The 18,395-nt window shown below is 38.3% G+C and overlaps 1 protein-coding gene and 1 pseudogene across 1 annotated transcript in view; one reads left to right on the top strand and one right to left on the bottom strand.

Moving 5' to 3' along the window:
- Nucleotides 1–1,560: 1,560 nt before the first annotated feature.
- Nucleotides 1,561–18,395, bottom strand: part of BEND6 (BEN domain containing 6) — a 37,279-nt gene continuing 20,444 nt past the window's right edge. The window contains exons 4-8 of the mRNA XM_087817458.1: nucleotides 15,647–15,824; nucleotides 12,593–12,819; nucleotides 10,588–10,780; nucleotides 9,579–9,715; nucleotides 1,561–2,806 (exon numbers count right to left, since the gene is read on the bottom strand). Of these exons, the coding sequence (XP_087673584.1) occupies nucleotides 9,588–9,715; nucleotides 10,588–10,780; nucleotides 12,593–12,819; nucleotides 15,647–15,824 (726 nt within the window). The 3' untranslated portion in view covers nucleotides 1,561–2,806; nucleotides 9,579–9,587. The remainder of the gene's footprint in view (nucleotides 2,807–9,578; nucleotides 9,716–10,587; nucleotides 10,781–12,592; nucleotides 12,820–15,646; nucleotides 15,825–18,395) is intronic.
- LOC107525139 (rho guanine nucleotide exchange factor 39 pseudogene) lies at nucleotides 4,573–5,579 on the top strand (annotated as a pseudogene).

Here is an 18,395-nt window from a genome sequence, read left to right as displayed (position 1 = left end):
CTCAGTGGTTAGAGCGTCAGCTCACGCACTGAAGGGTTGCAGGTTTGATTCCCAGTCAAGGGCAAGTACCTCGGTTGCAGGTTCGATCTCTGGCCCAGGTCGGGTGCATGTGTCTCTCACATCAATGTTTCTCCCTCTCTCTCTCTCTTTCTTTCTCTTCCCCACTTCTTCCCTCCCCTCCACTTAAAAATTCAATGAAAAAAATATCCTCAGGTGAGGATTAACCAAAAAAAGTACAAAAAAGATAGGAGACAGAGATTCGGTACATGAATCATTGAATTCCCAGGATAATTGGAATGAAAGGAGATAAAATGAAGAGTGGGGAGAAGAATGTTATATAGAAATTACACCAAAAGTAATAAAATAAATTTTCCCAGAATTGAAGGATGCAAGTACCCAGATTGAAAGGATCCATCTTGTGTCCAGCATAACGAAAGATAAACAACAGGCTCATTTTTATCCAATTCTAAAAAAGATTAAAAGAGCCTGGAGGAGCAGGTGGAGACGAGTTCTGAATAAAAGAATGAGGAACAGAGGTGCATGAGGCTTCTGAAGAGCAGCACTGGGTGTCGCTCTCAGGTATGAACAAGGTAATTGGTGACCTTCCCATCCCTTTCCTTCTCCCCTAAGAAAGCAAACAAAGCAACAACAACAACAAAAAATAGAAAAAAAAAAACAAATAAAGATTAAAAAAATATTGCTGCCAGGCCGGGCATTGCTCAGCGGTTGAGCATCGACCTAGGATCCAGGCGATCAGAGTTCGATTCCCGGTCAGGGCACATGCCCGGGTTGCGGGCTCGATCCTGTCAGGGGCGTGCAGGAGGCAGCCAATCAATGACTCTCTCATCATTGATGTTTCTATCTCTCCCTTCCTCTCTTAAATCAACAAAGATACTAAAAAAATACTGCCACACTTTTTCAGCAAATAGGTGACAGACAAAATCAGCAGAACCCAAAAGAATTTAATTAAAATTAAACAGAAAATGCAAGGAGAATGTCAAGGTGCCTCATGAGTGGCAGATCTCAGAAAGTTCCAGCGAAAGCATACATCCTGAAAAGGAGAAATTCATCCAGAAGTGCAAAATCTATAACCTATAGATTACAACTGAGGGGTGAGGTAAGCTGAGCTTCAGCAGAAGTCAAGGGGTTGGGATGTGGACAGAAAAGACATCTAGTATCTAGGGGACTCCTAGCAACAGACCTTAGAAAAATCCTGCAAAATCCATTGAATAATACAGTTATGTTTTGCAATGGAAATTTTACTTACAGTTAGTAGGCAAAACTTGTATTTCAGAGTATTTTGAAAGGAAATAACATACAGTATTAAGCACCCTGAACATTGTGTATGTATCCTACATAGAACGAGCATTTGCTATGGGTATTACCTTCTGTTTATTCTGCATAGCAGAGCTCTTTAGAGGCCAAACCAGCAGAACCACACGGCCCAACTGTAATGGTAATGCCTCAAGGTGTGGGTAAAGAAGCCAGAGGTCTAGAAAGGGATCCCCCCCCCCCCGGGATTTTATCCTTTAATGAGAAACAAGCAAATACTTTTCATGTTTTCAATGGGATTTATTTATATTTAAGTAAAAGTAGCAAATGTTAACATAAGTTATTTCCTTAAGAATATTCATTTTGTACAACTACATTGTTATCAAGCAACATTTATGGAATGTTCCCTGGGCCCACAGTACTGAGCTTTCTATTATAGGCACCCTTTTTCACAAGTTTATGCATAACCTTGTGCACTGGAGAAGCATGGAGCGGCGGTGCAGTCGTCACCTGTGACAACCTGACATCAAAGGAGAAACCTCTTGATGAAGAATGTTTTACCTTTCACTCGCTTACAAAATGGCATTTTTCTTTTTGTGTGATTATCAACCCTATATGATTTTGTTTAATTATTTTTTTCTTCTGATGCTATCAAAACAAACCAGTTAAAACTAAACAGTGTAGTAATATAACCAAATACATAAGGATATTATATCTTATGTGGATGTTTTAGGTGATATTGATGTTTTATATTGTATATCTGTATTTATACTTTGGGCAATAAAAAGTTAGAAGCATTTAAACAAAAAAAATTTTACTGAAAGTTGATGCATTGTTTTAACAATCACAAAAATTTGTATTTATTTCTTTTGGGGGAGTACAATGAAATAGTTTCCTATTGAAATAGAAGGTGTTGCTGCTCTCATTTTTTTATTTCTATTTCATACATTTTAAGTAACAGAATTATCCTGTAATTTTATTGCTAAAACACTATTACTTGGTTAGATAGGATTATCAGATTTTAGGCTGACTTTGCTGCTCTCTTACTTGTGAACACTGATTACTTCACAGTACTTTTCACACATGTGCTCATGCTAAAGATCAAAAAATTAAAATGGAGAGTGATAGGTAATTTTAAAAAGTACCACAATTGATTAGGACAGTGATAAATCTTAATATTGTCATTGTCTTAATCAAACATCACGGGTTGATGTTTTTGTTATGATAAGAACTCTGACTATCCTGTTAACTTAGCTATACAGAGAAGCATTTTGGGACAGAAAAATGCAAGAAACCAGAATGCATGCTTATTTGACTGCTAGAAATTCTCTAATTTGATGCACCGTGGATATTTAGGGTAGAATCTACATGCAGCTTGTTGCTCCATCAGGAGAGTCCATCGATGTTACAGATGTCTCACAGCCTGTCCCTGCACGTCTCTCTCTGTTCACTGCCAGGGAGGTTGCAGATTCTCCAACAAAATCCAACGTTAGATTTAAAACTGGAGGTGCTTTATTTTGGATACTTATAGTACCTATAAAAAGCAAATTTTCAAAGACAGAATAAATTTATTTTAGAATTCTTATAGTCTTTTAACAGTGGTGTGAGTTATTTATTTTTGTATCTACTACAAATTTTGGTTTAAAAATACAATTTTTAAATAAGAACTATTACCACTGAGGTGACTTAGGAATTCTTTTAATGATCTATTCAGAGGAACTCCATCATAGATAACAGTTAAAATATTTAACATATACTTGAATTTCAAATGACTTTTAAGGAACTTTTTACTAGGTAAAATTTCAAACACACAAAATAAAATGAACCATCACCCATCAACCATCTTAAAAAATTATCAACAATTCTGTTTGTCATTCTTCAGTAGCATATTGATTATATAAATATCAGGCAATATCTCAAATCTGCTTTACCTCTTTCAAAGAGGTAAACCAAATGAGCTTGGTCAGAGGAGGAATTACTGTGAAGCTAATAACGCTTACCTACATAGGTATCTTCCAAAAATGGGGCCCTAGTAATATGCTCACATGTTTATATTAAATTTGCCAAAATTAGGTATTTCAACCATAATCAGTTAAGACCACGTCTCTCTCCATTTCAACTGCCCCTCATTCATATTTTGTTCTCTAATTATAACTATGGAGTGTCAGTGGGCATTTCTGAGATTTTGTTAAGGACTGACAGATATACTTTTTTGCTTTGCAATCTCTTACATGTATAGTTACGTTATTGCTGATCATTCCAGTTTGCATAGTCTCCTAGGAATGCTATGACTGTAGTTCATTCAAAGAATATTTAAGGGCAGCCACTTCATAGGAATCTTGAAATGCCTTGAAATCTTATAGCTCAGTTATCAAAGAAACTCAATAGAGGCTTCTCAAGTTTGACAATTCTAAAAATTACATTGCTAATAAAGAGGTAAGAACTTAAACCTCTGTAATGCTAGAGGATAGTCTTAATTTTTCTATTCTTTCTATAGAAAAGGCTATTATAAAATTGTTGTCAAATGAAGAGGCAACCATCATGTATGCTACCCCAAAAATGAAAGATAAAGGTATTACAGGGATCTTCATAACAATATTATGTAATTTCTTCTACATGATGGGATGTTTTTGAAATTTGTTAACTTTTAACTATCATGTAGTTTTCATGATTTAGTTATTCGAAAATAACATATACAGTTGTAACTGATTGTGTATTCATAATTTTTGCATTTCTTCTCTGAGATTTTTCCAAATTCTCTAAGCTTCGGGTTCCACGAATCCTGAACCTATCCCTGAGCTAGGTAAATTTAGAGAGGTCTAGTAACTTTTCAAAGGCTGCACATTTATTAAGAGATGGAGCAAACTTTACAACCAGACTTTCTGGCCCTAAAACATTTAATGTGTCAACTTGGCTAGGCTGTGGCACAGTTGTTTTTCCAAATATCAGTCTAGATGTTGCTGTGAAGGTATTTTTTAGGAAGAGATTAACATTTAAATCAGTAAATTTTCAGTAAAGCAGATTACCCTTCATAATGTGAGTGGGTGTCACCCAATCAGTTGAAGGCCTTAAGGAAAAAACCTGAGGTCCTCTAAGGAAGGAAGGAGCAATTCTGTCTCCAGACTACCCTTGAACTCAATACCACAACATCAACTCCTCCCTGGGTTTCCACCCAGCCCTGCAGATTTCAGACTTTCCGGTTCCCACAATGTGTGTGCCATTCCTTAAAATAAATTTCTGTTTCTCTGAGGGAGCCATGACTAATGCATAAGAAATGCAAAGAACTACCTTTAGCTAAGCATGGAGAGTCTGAGCCCCACTGCTCAGTAACTGATGCAAGAGCAGCTTGGCCACTGGGAGCAGAAATGCTCCTACACTGCCGGAGAGCTGCTGGAGACCTAGCAGCGCTACCAGGAACAGCTGGGGCTTGTGGCCACATACTTCATGGGGATTCTGAGAGCCAAGGGCACCCTGTGACCAAAATGCCAGGCCATGTTTGGGTTCTGGGAGCTTATTTATGAACCAGCCAAGAGCTGCTTCCCTACCTAGAAGAGGGCACTGCGGACAGGGACTGGAGGGCTTCTGCCCCGACCTGGTTGGTGCTCTACACCCAATTTGCTGCCAATTCAGAGAAGTCCTGGACCACCCTGCAGGAGCAACTAAAGAAAAGCAAACATTCCTGGAGGTTCATGCAGCTTCAGGAAGGCTGCCCTGGGTTTGCAGGCCTTCAGCTCCAGGACCTGCTTCTTCTGGCTCTCAGATGCTCGAGCAGTATGAGAATCTTACTGTTGCTTTGGCAGAAAACCCAAGTTCCAACAACCCTGAGCACCAATAGCACGAACAGGTTGCTCAGCTGAAAAGTGAGATCGCCCAGAGAATCCACACCATTGGGCAGAAACAGAGGAATGAGCAGCTCCTTCTCCCGTGTGTCCAGGCTCTGCTCGGCGGACGCCAGGCAAAGGAGCTTACCTGGGCTTGCTGGTTCCTACGCCAGGGCTGGCTGCTGGTGCTGCCTCCCCGTGGGGAGCCTCTCCGAATGTTCTTCCTCTTCTCTGACTTGCTCCGAGTGGCCAGGCCTTGACCCGCATTGCATCTGCCCCAAAGTGGCACATTTGCCTGCCAGGCCCTCTACCCCATGGCCCAGCGTCTACTCCACAGGGTCTCTGGCCACTCAGGAGGCCCTTGTGGTGGACTGCTCAGCCTGTCCTATTCCTGTGAGAGAAGCCGCTGCTTCTGTCCACAGACCAGGAGGAGCTGTGCGCTGGTACCACAGCCTGACTTTGGCCACCCGCAGCCAGAAGAACTAGATGAATCTTACAAATTCCAGAACCCAGAATACTTCAAGGATAGGTCAAGATCGAGAGTACAAAGCAACCTTCTTCAGTACTAAATAAAGCACAGAACCCTTCATGATTTGAGAAGGGTCATTTTGTGTTTGCCTGAGACTAAGCCACACCTGGTTATCTGGTCAGCTCTTAAGAATCAGGAAGCCAAGTCTGACTCAATTGAACTTCCACTGAACCGGTTCTTCTAGCACCGATGAGGGGATTTGGGACTGATAAGCTCCACTCTGTGTCTACAGCCAGACATTTATCGAGGTTGCAGCTTTGAAAACATGGCCATTTTTATGTTGTATGTGATTTCTATAATTTATTTGCCCCCTGAATTTTATAAAGTTGTTTTTTTGGGGGTAAAGCTCCCCTCCACTCCCAAAAGAACTACGAAAAACTATATGCTAGTGTTGGTTCTCTAATAGTTACTAACTGTATGACCTTGTCAGTTCACTTAACCTCTTTAGGCTTTAGTTTCATTATCTCTAAAATAAGGAAAACATTTAGACTAGGATTTTTCAACCTTGGCACAGTTGATATTTTGGGCTGGGCAATTCTTTGCGGTCCTATACACTGAAGGAAGTTTAGCAGCATCCCAGTCTTCTGTCCACTAGATGTCAGCAGTATTCCCCAGTTGTAACAACCAAAAATGTCTCCAGACATTTTCAAATAACCTCCTGTTGAGGGGTAGGGGACAAAATCTCTTCCACCCCATTTCAGCACTGCTGCATTAAATGATCTTTAGCTTATAATATACGCGTATGTAATAGTATGGTAGAGATTATATATACTGAGGCAGCTTTGGAAATTTCTGGAGGAGGCTGTTTGACCACTTAGTGGAATGTTATGGCTGCGGGATTCTAATAGTCTTTTATTCTTATAAATAAAATTTTCTTCAGCTCCTACAAGAGAGAAGCAAAAACTGGAGAAAGGCCAGAAAGATTGGCAACATCAAGCTCTTGGCAATTTGCAAGCTTCAGGCAACTTGAGAGCAGTGAAAAATAATATAAACGGAGCCACTTTAAAATGGAGTCAGAGGTGCCATTCTAGAGGAACTGCCTTTGCATGTCTTATTTTTCGACCCCTTCGAATGTCAAAACTGGGCAAAATAACCTTTGGACTGGACCCAAAGGTTGTATCCCAAACAACTGTTTGCAAAGATAATAAGAAAGCACGTATTGTAACTGCCAGACTGAAAATTAAAAACATTCTTTAGAATTGACATCACTGTATTAGCTTCTCTGCACAAAAGAAATTCCTTCCTTTTTTTAAAATATATATCTTTATTGATTCAGAGAGAGGAAGGGAGAGGGAGAGATAAAAACATTAATGATGAGAGAGTCATTGAGGGGTTTTCTCCTGCATGCCCCCGATTGGAGATCGAGCCCACAACCCAGGCATGTGCCCTGACCGGGAATCGAACCTCAATCTCCTGGATTCTAGGTTGAAGTTCAACCGCTGAGCCACGCCCGGCCAGGCTCCTTCCTTCTTTCGATGTAATTGTTCCCCTTCCCTTTCTCAACAACACCCCTTGTCTTCCCTCCTAGTTGGAACACTAGTTGGGTTTCTGCCCTAATCAGTGCTTTCCTAATAGCTATTCTTTTGGATCTCAAATAAATACTGGTTGCCTCTCACTTTGGCCTAACAGCTGTCACAGGAATGAGAGAGAATAGATGAAAAAGGGGGAAAGATGGAATTTAGCATTAATCCTCAAAGAAATGAGTCTCAGCTGGGAAATGGTTGTCCTTTCAAACCCAAGCCATCAGTGGGACCTTGAGCTCAGTACTAGGTGGAGAGCACAGTCAGCCACAGGGCCTGTCGTTGGGGGTTGCTAGGCTGGCTTCTTGAATGAATAGGAGTTCATATAAGTCTATATGATTTTGCAACATGTTGACCGCTAATAGTAATGCAAGGAAATGATTTTTCCAAATAACACTTTTGGGGGACAGGGGCCACGCAAGGGGCATGTTTTACCTAAGTAAATGTAGTAGTCACCTTTTGGGTTCCTGTTAGTCAAATAACCACTAGATGGTGCTATATCTGACTAATTCATCAAGCGTGGCTAAATATGCTCTCTGTCCTTCCCAGCATATTTTCTCAGTCCTTTTGAAATAATTTTGATTTAGCTATACTTCAAATGAGAGATATCTATCAATTAAAAAAAACTTTTACACATTCAGACCACATTCACTTCTGACACCTTGCTAATCTCTACTCCTGATGCAAAATACATCCATTTCTATTCTAAGCAACTTGGCAACAAAGCAAAGCTCAGGCTCAGAAGGCACAAGAACTTACTGTGTTAATAGCAAAAGATGTGTTTGTTTTTAAATTTTTAATTGAGGCCATAGCCAGGTTATTTAATAACACTACTACTGGCAAGTACAAGCAAAACTGATATAAAAACCTTTTAACTTTAATTTCTTTAGCTCTCTGCTGACTGATCTTGTCAGAAAAGAATTTTGTGCTTACCTTTGGCAGTCTGAGATATTAAAAAGGCAGAAGTTAGAATATTAAAATGCTGCAAAGAGCTCTGAAATACGATACTGTGTTACAAAAGATAGCTCTATGGCTTGTGTGTCTGGTTGCATGGCAGTTAGAGAGGGAACTTGGCCATTAATAAGTTAATAAGGTAGCCCATGTCAAAATGAGAACTTCTAAGGGCTCATTTAAATAATTACTTACTAACTGAGAAGTTGTGAAATTCACAGCCCACTGAAATTTTTCATCACTTAGGGATTAAATGTCTTTATCTTTTATAAATCTTCAAGTTGGTCTATCTCCCTCTACTACTTATAACTGCAGAATCCCCCTGCAGTTGTTATAAGTAGTTTTGTGTGTATGTTTTTAAGGAAGAGAGACTATTATAGACCCTCATCAGTAGCCTGACTTGTATAGCAAAATAGTAAGGGACCCTCAAGGAGGGTGGGCTGGTAGGCAGCAATGAGAGGAGGGGGGCTGGTTGAATTAGTGCAATCCATGCAGTTCCATATCCCATTTAAAACACGGCCAGAAGAAAAAGACAAATGAAATGGTCTCAGAGGTGGTAGAGTCAGGTGGAGAACAGGCAAGGTGGAAGTTAAATGGATGAAAAGCCTGCCCTCGGTGTTTACCATATACTTCCATTTATCAATTAAAACATTAATAACACAATAATTCATATTTTTTTTACATATTTTCCATCAAAATAATGGAGAGGAAGGGTGAACACGAGAGAAACAGCCAGGACTTGGGGCTGCTAAAGCAAACTCAAAATTCCATTTGGCAGTTTTGCCTAGGGCAGGGCCTGCCTCTAAAGTGTATCTCCCTCAGCTCTCACTGAAAACAAATAATTCTTTTCCTTCCTATAGTATAAACATCTTGGTAACAATCCTCATCAAACAAATGATAACAACCGATTTAAAGATTTAAAGACAATGGAAAGCAGAATGGGGAGTGGGGGAGGAAACCCTTCAATACTTCCAGCCAGGAATTTGTACACAGGTCAAATCCCTGGGTTAGAGCTGTAAATTCAATAGCATTGATGCTCCACAGGTTTTTCCCAAAGGTATGAATCCCTTCTGTTCTAGAGAAACACTTCCTAAATTGCCACACGTTCCTCCTTTGGCTCCTTCCTACCCCTAGCTACCCACAACTTAACACATGTCCTGTGAAGAAGAAAAACGTTCCTCAGTAAAACACATTTGGAAAATACTACATACTATATCCCCTTCTTGGGGGTTTCTGGTGCGCTTGGGAATACTAAAGGGTATCAAAACGTCTGGGAGGTTCTAGGAAAGTAAAATCGGTGTAACCGAAATCATCATTTCCCAAATTTAAATTCCCTTCCCTGTGCCCACCTTCACCCCCAGAAATGCCAGCATTTCACAGGCCACTGGTTTCTCTAGAAGAGTGTTTGAAAAACGCTTTTCTAGGAATAGATGTATTACATCTTCTTGCCACATTAAAGAGATAGCGAAGATTTAAAATACTTACCGAAAAGATCTACTTAATATCCTGAGAGTTCATATTTTTGCCTAAGTTTGGCTTCTTGGTACAGTTGTTCAGCTTTTGCCCTATCATCCTTCTGACCGAGACATCATCAGTGTTGGGAAATAACTGTTTTGTGACTCCTGTCAAAAACAACAGCAACACACAACACCACTTTGTGAGGCCTTTGCATCTTAAGATAGGAACTGAGGTAAAACCTCAGCAACCCACATTACAATTTTGTCTTCGTTTTGAAAAAGCAGCCCAAACACCCAGGAGATATTTAAGTAGATGAATATATAGACAGGTTTTACAAAGCAAAGTAAGAGATAACGAAGGTCTATGTTATAAAGCGAGGACATACATATGTGTCTTCCCATGGTACACTCAACTTTCAACCTTGCTCCTTGCTCTGAACTCTGTCTCCTTGCTCCAAAATGTTAAGAAGTTAATTTTATCCATCCTAACTTCAGTTGGAACAGCTAGAGTCTGACTGGCACTTTTCCAAGTAAGAAATTATATACTATTAAAAAAATAGAAAGCTGGGATTCAGTGATTCCCTTAATTTGTTGGATTATTTGCAAAAAAAAATTATTTGACCATCTAGATTATTATATTTAAGGAGATTTGTTAACTTAAAAACCATAAATAAGATAGCCAAATTCACTTCTCTCTTTCTAGAATAAGAGATAAAGGATAGACCAAAGATAAGAAAAAGAAATAAGATATAAACTGTTATTGGAATTTTGGTTGAAAGGATTTTGAAAATTTACCTTTCTAAAGCTATGAATTTTATGAACTTGTTAGTGATATAAAATTTAGTTTTAGTTTAACATCTACTTTTAATGTAAAGTTGTTCTATAAAATTGCCCATATTTAATAGGGTTTATGCTATCCTCAGGTTTTTATTTCATAGAAAGATAAATTTGAATAAAAAAATCATAAAAGAATAACTTAACTTTGAGGGGTAAAATAATTTCAAAATCACATGACAATGTAATGCAGTCATGATCACCTATGATTTCTTGAACTTCGTTCTGATTCATAGCTGGCTTTACAGCTTTCTCCCTTGAAGTAGAGGATTTTGCACCGGTCAGGCTGTGTGTGGCCATGTATTCATTTGTGTAAAGTACTTGCATTAAATCATTAATAAACTTCTGAGGCTTGCTCTTGTTACAACGGGCAATCTGCCATTTTTCAATCTTGAACTGAAAAATAAAAAATAATAAATGAAATGGGAAGAAGAAAAAGGAAAGTAATACCTGGAGGAATATATTACTAATTAAGGCATACCAGAAAACAAGATCAACATTCTTTAAGTTGATGTATTATATTTTTAGTATATAAATTATACTTCAGGGGTTAGAGTTAAATGTTATCTTTGAGATACTTCCCAATATTTATGAGGTATTTGGCCCAGAGTCTATACAAATTCTTGTTATGGAATCTGGATTTGGTGCTTTAAAAATCAGTCCTCTCCTCAATACTTAACTAAGTGTGGGAGGCAGAATACTGGCCCACTGAAGATGGGAAAACTCTGCAGGTGTGATGAAATTTAAGTACCTTGAGATTGGAAGATTATCCTGGATTCTGCTGGTGCCCTCATCTAATTACAGGGCCCTTAAATGCAGAAGAGGGAGGCAGAAGAATGGGTCAGAAAATGAGACATGAAGGAGGAGAGATTCGAAGAGTGAGAGGGACTTTGCTTGCCATGGCTGGCTTTGGGGATGGTGGAAGTGGGCCTCAAACCAGGGAATGTGGTTGCCTCTAGAAGCAGGAATGGCCTTCAGTTTACAGTCATCAAAAAAATTGGAACTCAGTTCTACAACCACCGAAAAACTGAATTCTGCAACAACCCAAATGAGCAGGAAACAGAGTCTTCCATAGAGCCTCCAGAAAGGAGTGCGCCTGCAACAGCTTGATGTTACCATGCTTCTGACCTACAGAACTCTCAGATAATAAATCTATTATTATTTTTTAAACATTTATATATATACATATATATATGTATATATCTTTATTTCAGAGAGAGGAAAGGAGAGGGAGAGAGAGAGAAACATCAGTGATAAGAGAGTTGTCATTGATCGGCTGCCTCCTGCACGAACCCGACTGGAGATCGAGCCCGCAACCCGGGCATGTGCCCAGGCCGGGAACTGAACCTCGATCTCCTGGATCTTAGGTCGATGCTCAACCGCTGAGCCACACCTGGCCGGGCAATCTGTTATTATAAATTACTAATTCTGTGGCCATCTGTCATATAGCAAAAGGAAATTAATACACTAAGATTCAAATACTTGGAATGTTAGAGTTTTAGTATTTAATTATTGCTCTTGAAGGCCTATTTTCCAACAATGATACCTGATTCAAACAAAGGTCTTGTTTTTTTAGCTTCTGTTTCTTTCTTTTTTTTTTAAATCCTTACCTGAGGGTATTTTTTCCATTGCTCTTTAGAGAGAGTGGAAGGGGGAGAGAGAGAGAAAGATCAATGTGAGAGAGACATTGATTAGTTGCCTCCGGCACATGCCCCAACCGGGGTACAGCCTGCAACCGAGGTACATGCCTGCCCTTGGCCAGAATTGAACCCAGGACCCTTCGGTCCACAGGCCGAGGCTCTAACCACTGAGTCAAACTGGCTTGGGCTAGCTTCTGTTTCTTAAGAGAAACTGAGAAAGTAGAAAAAGAACTGTGTCCAGACAGCATGCAGAGGATGATATTTACCTTCTCTCAGTGAGATAATCTCATAACCCTTAAAGCACAGTTATCCTTCTGTCTCTGTAGTAAGAATTTTCTAGTTTTTAAACTTCATCACTGTCCACAATTTGACTTTAGTTTTCTAAACTGGATATTTGCTTCACAAATATTAGACTTATTGTAAAAAATTGTTTTATGCAACTGGAATGTTATGGTTGTGACCTAAAGTTACTTAAAGGTAGCTGACAAAACAATGGTCACTTTGCGCTATTTTAATTGTTGTATTTAACTGTATCCCAGAGAAAAATAGGGTGGGTATTCCAACTGACCTGCTTCTCCTCACTGTGATGCTCTTCTTCAGCTCTCAAGGAAATTGGTGAACTGGAATTAGAATTAGAGTTAGAATTACTGCACATGGAGGCAAATGAATCTGGTGAGTTGTTGTTTGTTGCTCTCCAGAGGGTGGATGCAGATGTAAACATGGTTCCTCTACCCTTAAGCACAGCCTCCGCCATACCAACCAATTCTTCAAACTGGGTAACTGCTTGTGGTAACACTAAAATGGCAAGAAAAAGTAACACCTTACAAATACTTTTTAATAACAGGGCCATATATACATTTCCTATTGTGTTCATATGCATAAAAATATGTAGAACAAATTGTTAACATTTGCTACCTTTGGAAAATAAACATGGTAAGAAATGTGGTTGGGGCATATTTACTTTTTATTATTAAGTAATTTAATAATTGCTTAGTAATAAAAAATCAATTTAAAAACATTTGGTGATGGTATTTAAATGTTTATGCATCACACTTAACTAAAGTGAATGTTTTAACAAGTTGGTTCTTTTTTCTAATTGTTAATAATATTATTTGAAAGTGTTTAATCTCTTGTTTGGAGACATTAATGAGTCTACTACCAATCACCTTCCAGATACTCACATTAAGCCAGCTTAAGTGACAAGATAAAATAAACCTAAAATAAACCATTTTTCATAGATTAAAATAAATTTTCCATGACCTTTGTGTATGGTTTGCCATGGAGTCAAACTCCAACAAACTAATAAAAATTCATTGCCACAAGTCAAATCTATGTTTTCACAAAGATGAATTTTGGTAGTTAACCGAATGCTCACTTTATTCTTTTTTTCAATGGAAACTTACACATTCAAAGTTTTCATGTCTCCATGTTAAATGGTCTTCTCTGTTGTTATATTTAGTTTGTTTCCTAAGGACAAATAACATTTTGTTGGAGTTGGAAGTCACCTTGAACCCTATCTAATTCAACTCCTCACTTCATGGTTGAGGGGCACAAAGACTGAAAATTTTTTGTGCTTTTCTTAAGCATATTATTGAGCTATAATCTTTAGAATAATATAAGATTTGAGAGCTGAAAATCAGGCATATTCATGACATGCCAAAATCAATACATCTGGTACTATATTGATACAAAAAGAGAAAAATCTACTACAGAAGAAAATCTTATTTGATATTCTTTCAATTAATATTTACTAAGCACCTCTCCTTTGTCAGACTTATTCAATTAGAAATTACTTATCGAGCCTTTAATAATATTAAACATTGACCTAGCTTTTACTTTGTCCCAGGCATTATTCTGGGAAGTTTATTCATGCTAATTCAATTAATCCTCATTGCAACTCTACAAAATAGGTATTATCATATCCTTAATTTATAGATGGGGACAATTAAGCAGTGAATCAGAGGTTAAATAACCCATCCAGGGTCAACCCAATTAGTGAAAAGAAGAAACAAGATTCAAATTCAGACTCTGCCAAATTCATGCTATAAACTAAAGTAGACCCTTGAACTTGTGAGTTTGAACTGCACAGGTCCATTTATAAATGGATTTTTTTTTTAACATGGATTTTTTTTTCAATAAATATATTGGAGGTCCTGGCAGGGCAGCTCAGTTGGTTAGAGTGTTGTTCCGATATGCCAAGGTTGTGGGTTCGAGCTCTGGTTAGGGCACATACAAGAAGCAACCAATGAATGCATAAATAAGTGGAACAACAAATTGATGTTTTTCTCTCTCTCCCTTTCTCTCTCTCTCAAATCAATCAATCAATATATAGAGGAAAATTTTTGGAGATTTGTGACCATTTGAAAAAACTCACAGATGAACTGCATAGCCTCAATTAATATTGCTGGATTGCTTTTCAGAAAGATTCTTCCAACTTAAGCTCCCACTAGCTATGCAAGAAGATGGCCATTTCACTGCACCATCAATAAAAGCATTAACCACTAACAATAATCTTCACCATTTTGATAGGCTAAAATTTTAGTTCAATTTAAATTGCAATTATTTGATTATTATGAAGTTAAATATATATTTGTTTGTGATTATTTGAACTTCTATGAATTATCTATTAGACTACGGAATATTAGTACTTTTTTTGGTAAGAACTTAATTTAATAAATACTCTGAGGAAAGCACGTGAGCCATTACTCTGTCAACCTGTTACCACCATGGTTCTATCTATCTCACCATTTCTGACTTGAAAAATACTGCAGAACTGTCCAGTTTATTTCCAGCGTCAGCACCCTAGGCCAGGCTGCCATCAAGTTAGTCTGGATGACCGCTGTACCTTTCAAGTTCATCCCCCCTTTCTTTTCTCTGTCACGTGTACTCATTCTGTACACAGCTGCTTTACTTCAAAATGTTCTGTGTGTTTACTGTTTACAACAGAGTGCTGCCCATCATAGGATATAACTGCCAAATATCCAGCTGTATAAAGTAGTGCGTGGTGCTTAACCACAAATGGAAAATACAATTTTTGAAAAATAAACACTTAAACACAATAGAAGATCTTACAAAAGCATTATGCCAAGTGGTTTTTAATTTGCTTATGCTGATCTTTCTCCTTTATCACAATGAATGTGATTATTTTCCCAACCACTCCTCCCAGCTCCAACACTAACATTTAATACATGGACTTTTTAATTATAGTTGTTCTATAATGGATTAGAACAGGTTCCATTTTCTAGTGTTTTCCTTAGCAAAGGGGATTGAGATAAGCAATGCTTTAACACATTTGTTTTGTTTTACTAATCTTTTCTCTCCAGGACCTACCAGCGAGTGGCGTCTATATTAAGTGTTCAATAAATGTCCATTGAACATTGTTAAATGAACATGATATTTGGTATTTTGTAGGGATAATTTAAAACTTCCTAAGCAACAAACTAGCAGCTTCAATATGGTGCTTCCATATGAAATAATGAATCATAAATTTTCTTAAAATGTGATTTTTTATTTTTTTCTCTAAGGTCTTTCCTTTTTCATTCTCAACCGCTGATGTGCAACACTTTCCACTCATAACGTATCTTCCCTTTCATCTAAAGGTGCCAATTTTCTCAAAGTTTACCTTGAAGCATGACCAAAGACTGTCGAAGTCGACTGTTTTCCTTGCGGGTGTTGGTCAGTTTTTGTTTCAGGCTTTTTATTTTCATGCACAGTTCCTCCTTTGACAATTCTTCTAAAGGCTCTTCATCTTCACTGGAGCTCTCACCGGGCAGAAAGGCATTTCCCGAATATGGGTCTCTCTGAAATACAAGGCGGGTACAAGAAAAGAAGCTTCCAAGTGACTTTAACGGTTTAGCCCACGCTCTCCACGCTGAAGGGACCTACTCATTCCTGTTCTCCCAGGCACTTTGTGGCCGAGAGGGGCTGGGCTCTAACCAATGATCTAGCCTCAGCCTTGCCTTCCACTGTCCAGGGGAAGTCAGAAGAAGGGAAGAACATCAGAGTTCCATGCACGTATCTCTTGAAAATCAGAAATCACGATTCTGGCTTTCTGCCTACCTTCAGTGAGAAATACAAGTAGAAAAAGAGTGTAACAGGGCAGAATTGACAAGACCACCATTCCAATCTTCGCAATTCATCCCCATTCTCCATTTCTACCCTACCTCTCATTCACAGTCTCTCTGTTGCCATGAGGACAATTTGGGGGTTTACTGCATCAGAAAAAGGAGAGAAAAGATTCACCTAGGAACAAAACATTTGTGTTTACCTTTTAGTTTTAAAATTGTTCTTAAGGTCAATTGCAAGGCAATAGTCTGAACACATGTGCACTTGAGTTGTAAAACCCAGGCTGCGTTCTGTGTTGAGACAGAAAAGAATTTTCTCAAATTACCAAGCTGCTATCATATATATATATATATATATATACACATACATATATATATGTATACACACATATATATATACACACACATATATATATACACACATATATATCCCCAAACCTGGAAAAGTGGAGCATAGAGTGGAATTGAAAAAGATCCAAATCAAGAAGGTTGGAGTATAAAGTTTTTTAAAAATATGCTTTATAGTAGAAGAGACAAAGGCATGACATAAAGTTCCTGCTGCATAGGAAGGGATAAGACATTCTGGTGCCAGGAGGAGGAGGGGCCTTGGGAATCAAGGACTGGAGTGGCAGGAAATCAAATTCAATTGTCTTTGATCTTCTTGCTCCTGCCCCTTGGGAAGAAGGAGGCTGGATTATAGGGATAGGAATATATGATAGAAACATCTAGATAAATAACGGGCATTTCCAGAGCAGCGGGGCTGGCTCCTTGCTTCTTAGTCCATTATAAGCTCTCTAAAGAGGCTCCATGTCCAGCATAACATCAGGGCATCAAGGCACCCCTCTGGGCCACAGATTAGAAATGGCCAAAATTGGTATCTGGACAAAAAGACTGGAGAGACCATCTAGACATCCCAGAGCACATGCAGAGCAGCTAGAGAATCCAAAACGTCCCTGTGTCCTGGTCAGTAAATGGGTAAGTGCTGGGGGAGCTGGTGAAACAGAAATAGTTTAGTATGTAGACAGAGAGGTCACAGGTGCCTGAACCTTATAGAAGATGGCAGTGGGTGCCAGGATGGCAAACTTCGGTAGCAGTTTAATAGAAGCCCCGAAGGACCTGGAAAGCCTGGCTGTACCTCGATAGTAATACTGCTGGACACCTGGGAACCAGGCAGAAAAGTTAGAAGCTTGGAGGAAGGCCAGCTATCCCTCCCTAGATGTTGGGATGATATGTAAGACTTCTGAAGACTTGGATCACTTCCCAGGGGAAAAAAAGAAAGTGGGGGAGGGTAAGAATCTGGGATCCATAGAAGCTTAAATCCTGACATGACTAAAATTATATATATTTTTTTCTTTTTTTTTAAGAAAAAATTATCTTTATTGTTGAAAGTATTACATATGTGTCCCCTTTTTTCCACATTGACCCCCTCCACCCCACACCCGGCTCCCCCACCAAATAACTTATATGTATAACCCATGGACACAGATAGCAGTGTGGACTGAAATTATATTAATGGCCCAAAGGGACTTTTAAAAACTAGAACATTCTGTCATTCACTGTGAATGGACGTTTAACCTTTTCTTTGTTTTCCTTTCTTATCAAGCAGGGATGGAGAATTAGAAGCCAGATGATGATAAGTTATAGAAAATATAATTACATTTTTATATGATTTGTAATGTATACATTTAATCTCACTCCTTATTTTATAAAAATGCAAATATATGTATCTGCGTATATACTCATTATTACATATATTTGTGCAAGTGACATATATTATATATATAAAATGGTAATGAAAATTACTATTATCATATGTGGGCAAGTAGCTAATGTACTGACTCTAGATATATAAATCCTAATGAAAAAAATAATGGATTAGATTAAACAGAAATGAAGGTTTAAAAAAACACGTAAGGGCGTCTGTTAGGACCATCCTTCTATGGAGGGTACAGTAAGCCCTCACTTAACATTGTCAATGGATTCTGCAACTTTAAGTGAAATGACATATAACGAAACCAATTTTACCATAGGCTCATTGATAAAAACAAGAGGTAAGTTCTTATGGCATCTCATCAATGAAGCGACATTATTTGAGGATCTGCTATAATTCTAAAGTAATTAGAATGTATGGTCTAGTTCTTGCCACTTTTAACAAGTTCCTACAAGAAATAAATGAAATCAAGCAAAAGCTAATCCCCTGGTAATCATCAATGGAAAACGTAAAGTTAATAGACAAATGCCAGGTCAAGAGAATATATTTGTGAAATCTAAAAACCACAAGAGACTAATTTCTATAATAGATAAGGT

Source organism: Miniopterus natalensis, chromosome 5, assembly GCF_054644295.1.
Source record: "Miniopterus natalensis isolate mMinNat1 chromosome 5, mMinNat1.hap1, whole genome shotgun sequence".
Lineage (NCBI taxonomy): Eukaryota > Metazoa > Chordata > Mammalia > Chiroptera > Miniopteridae > Miniopterus > Miniopterus natalensis.
This window is presented reverse-complemented; position numbering and strand designations above follow the sequence as displayed.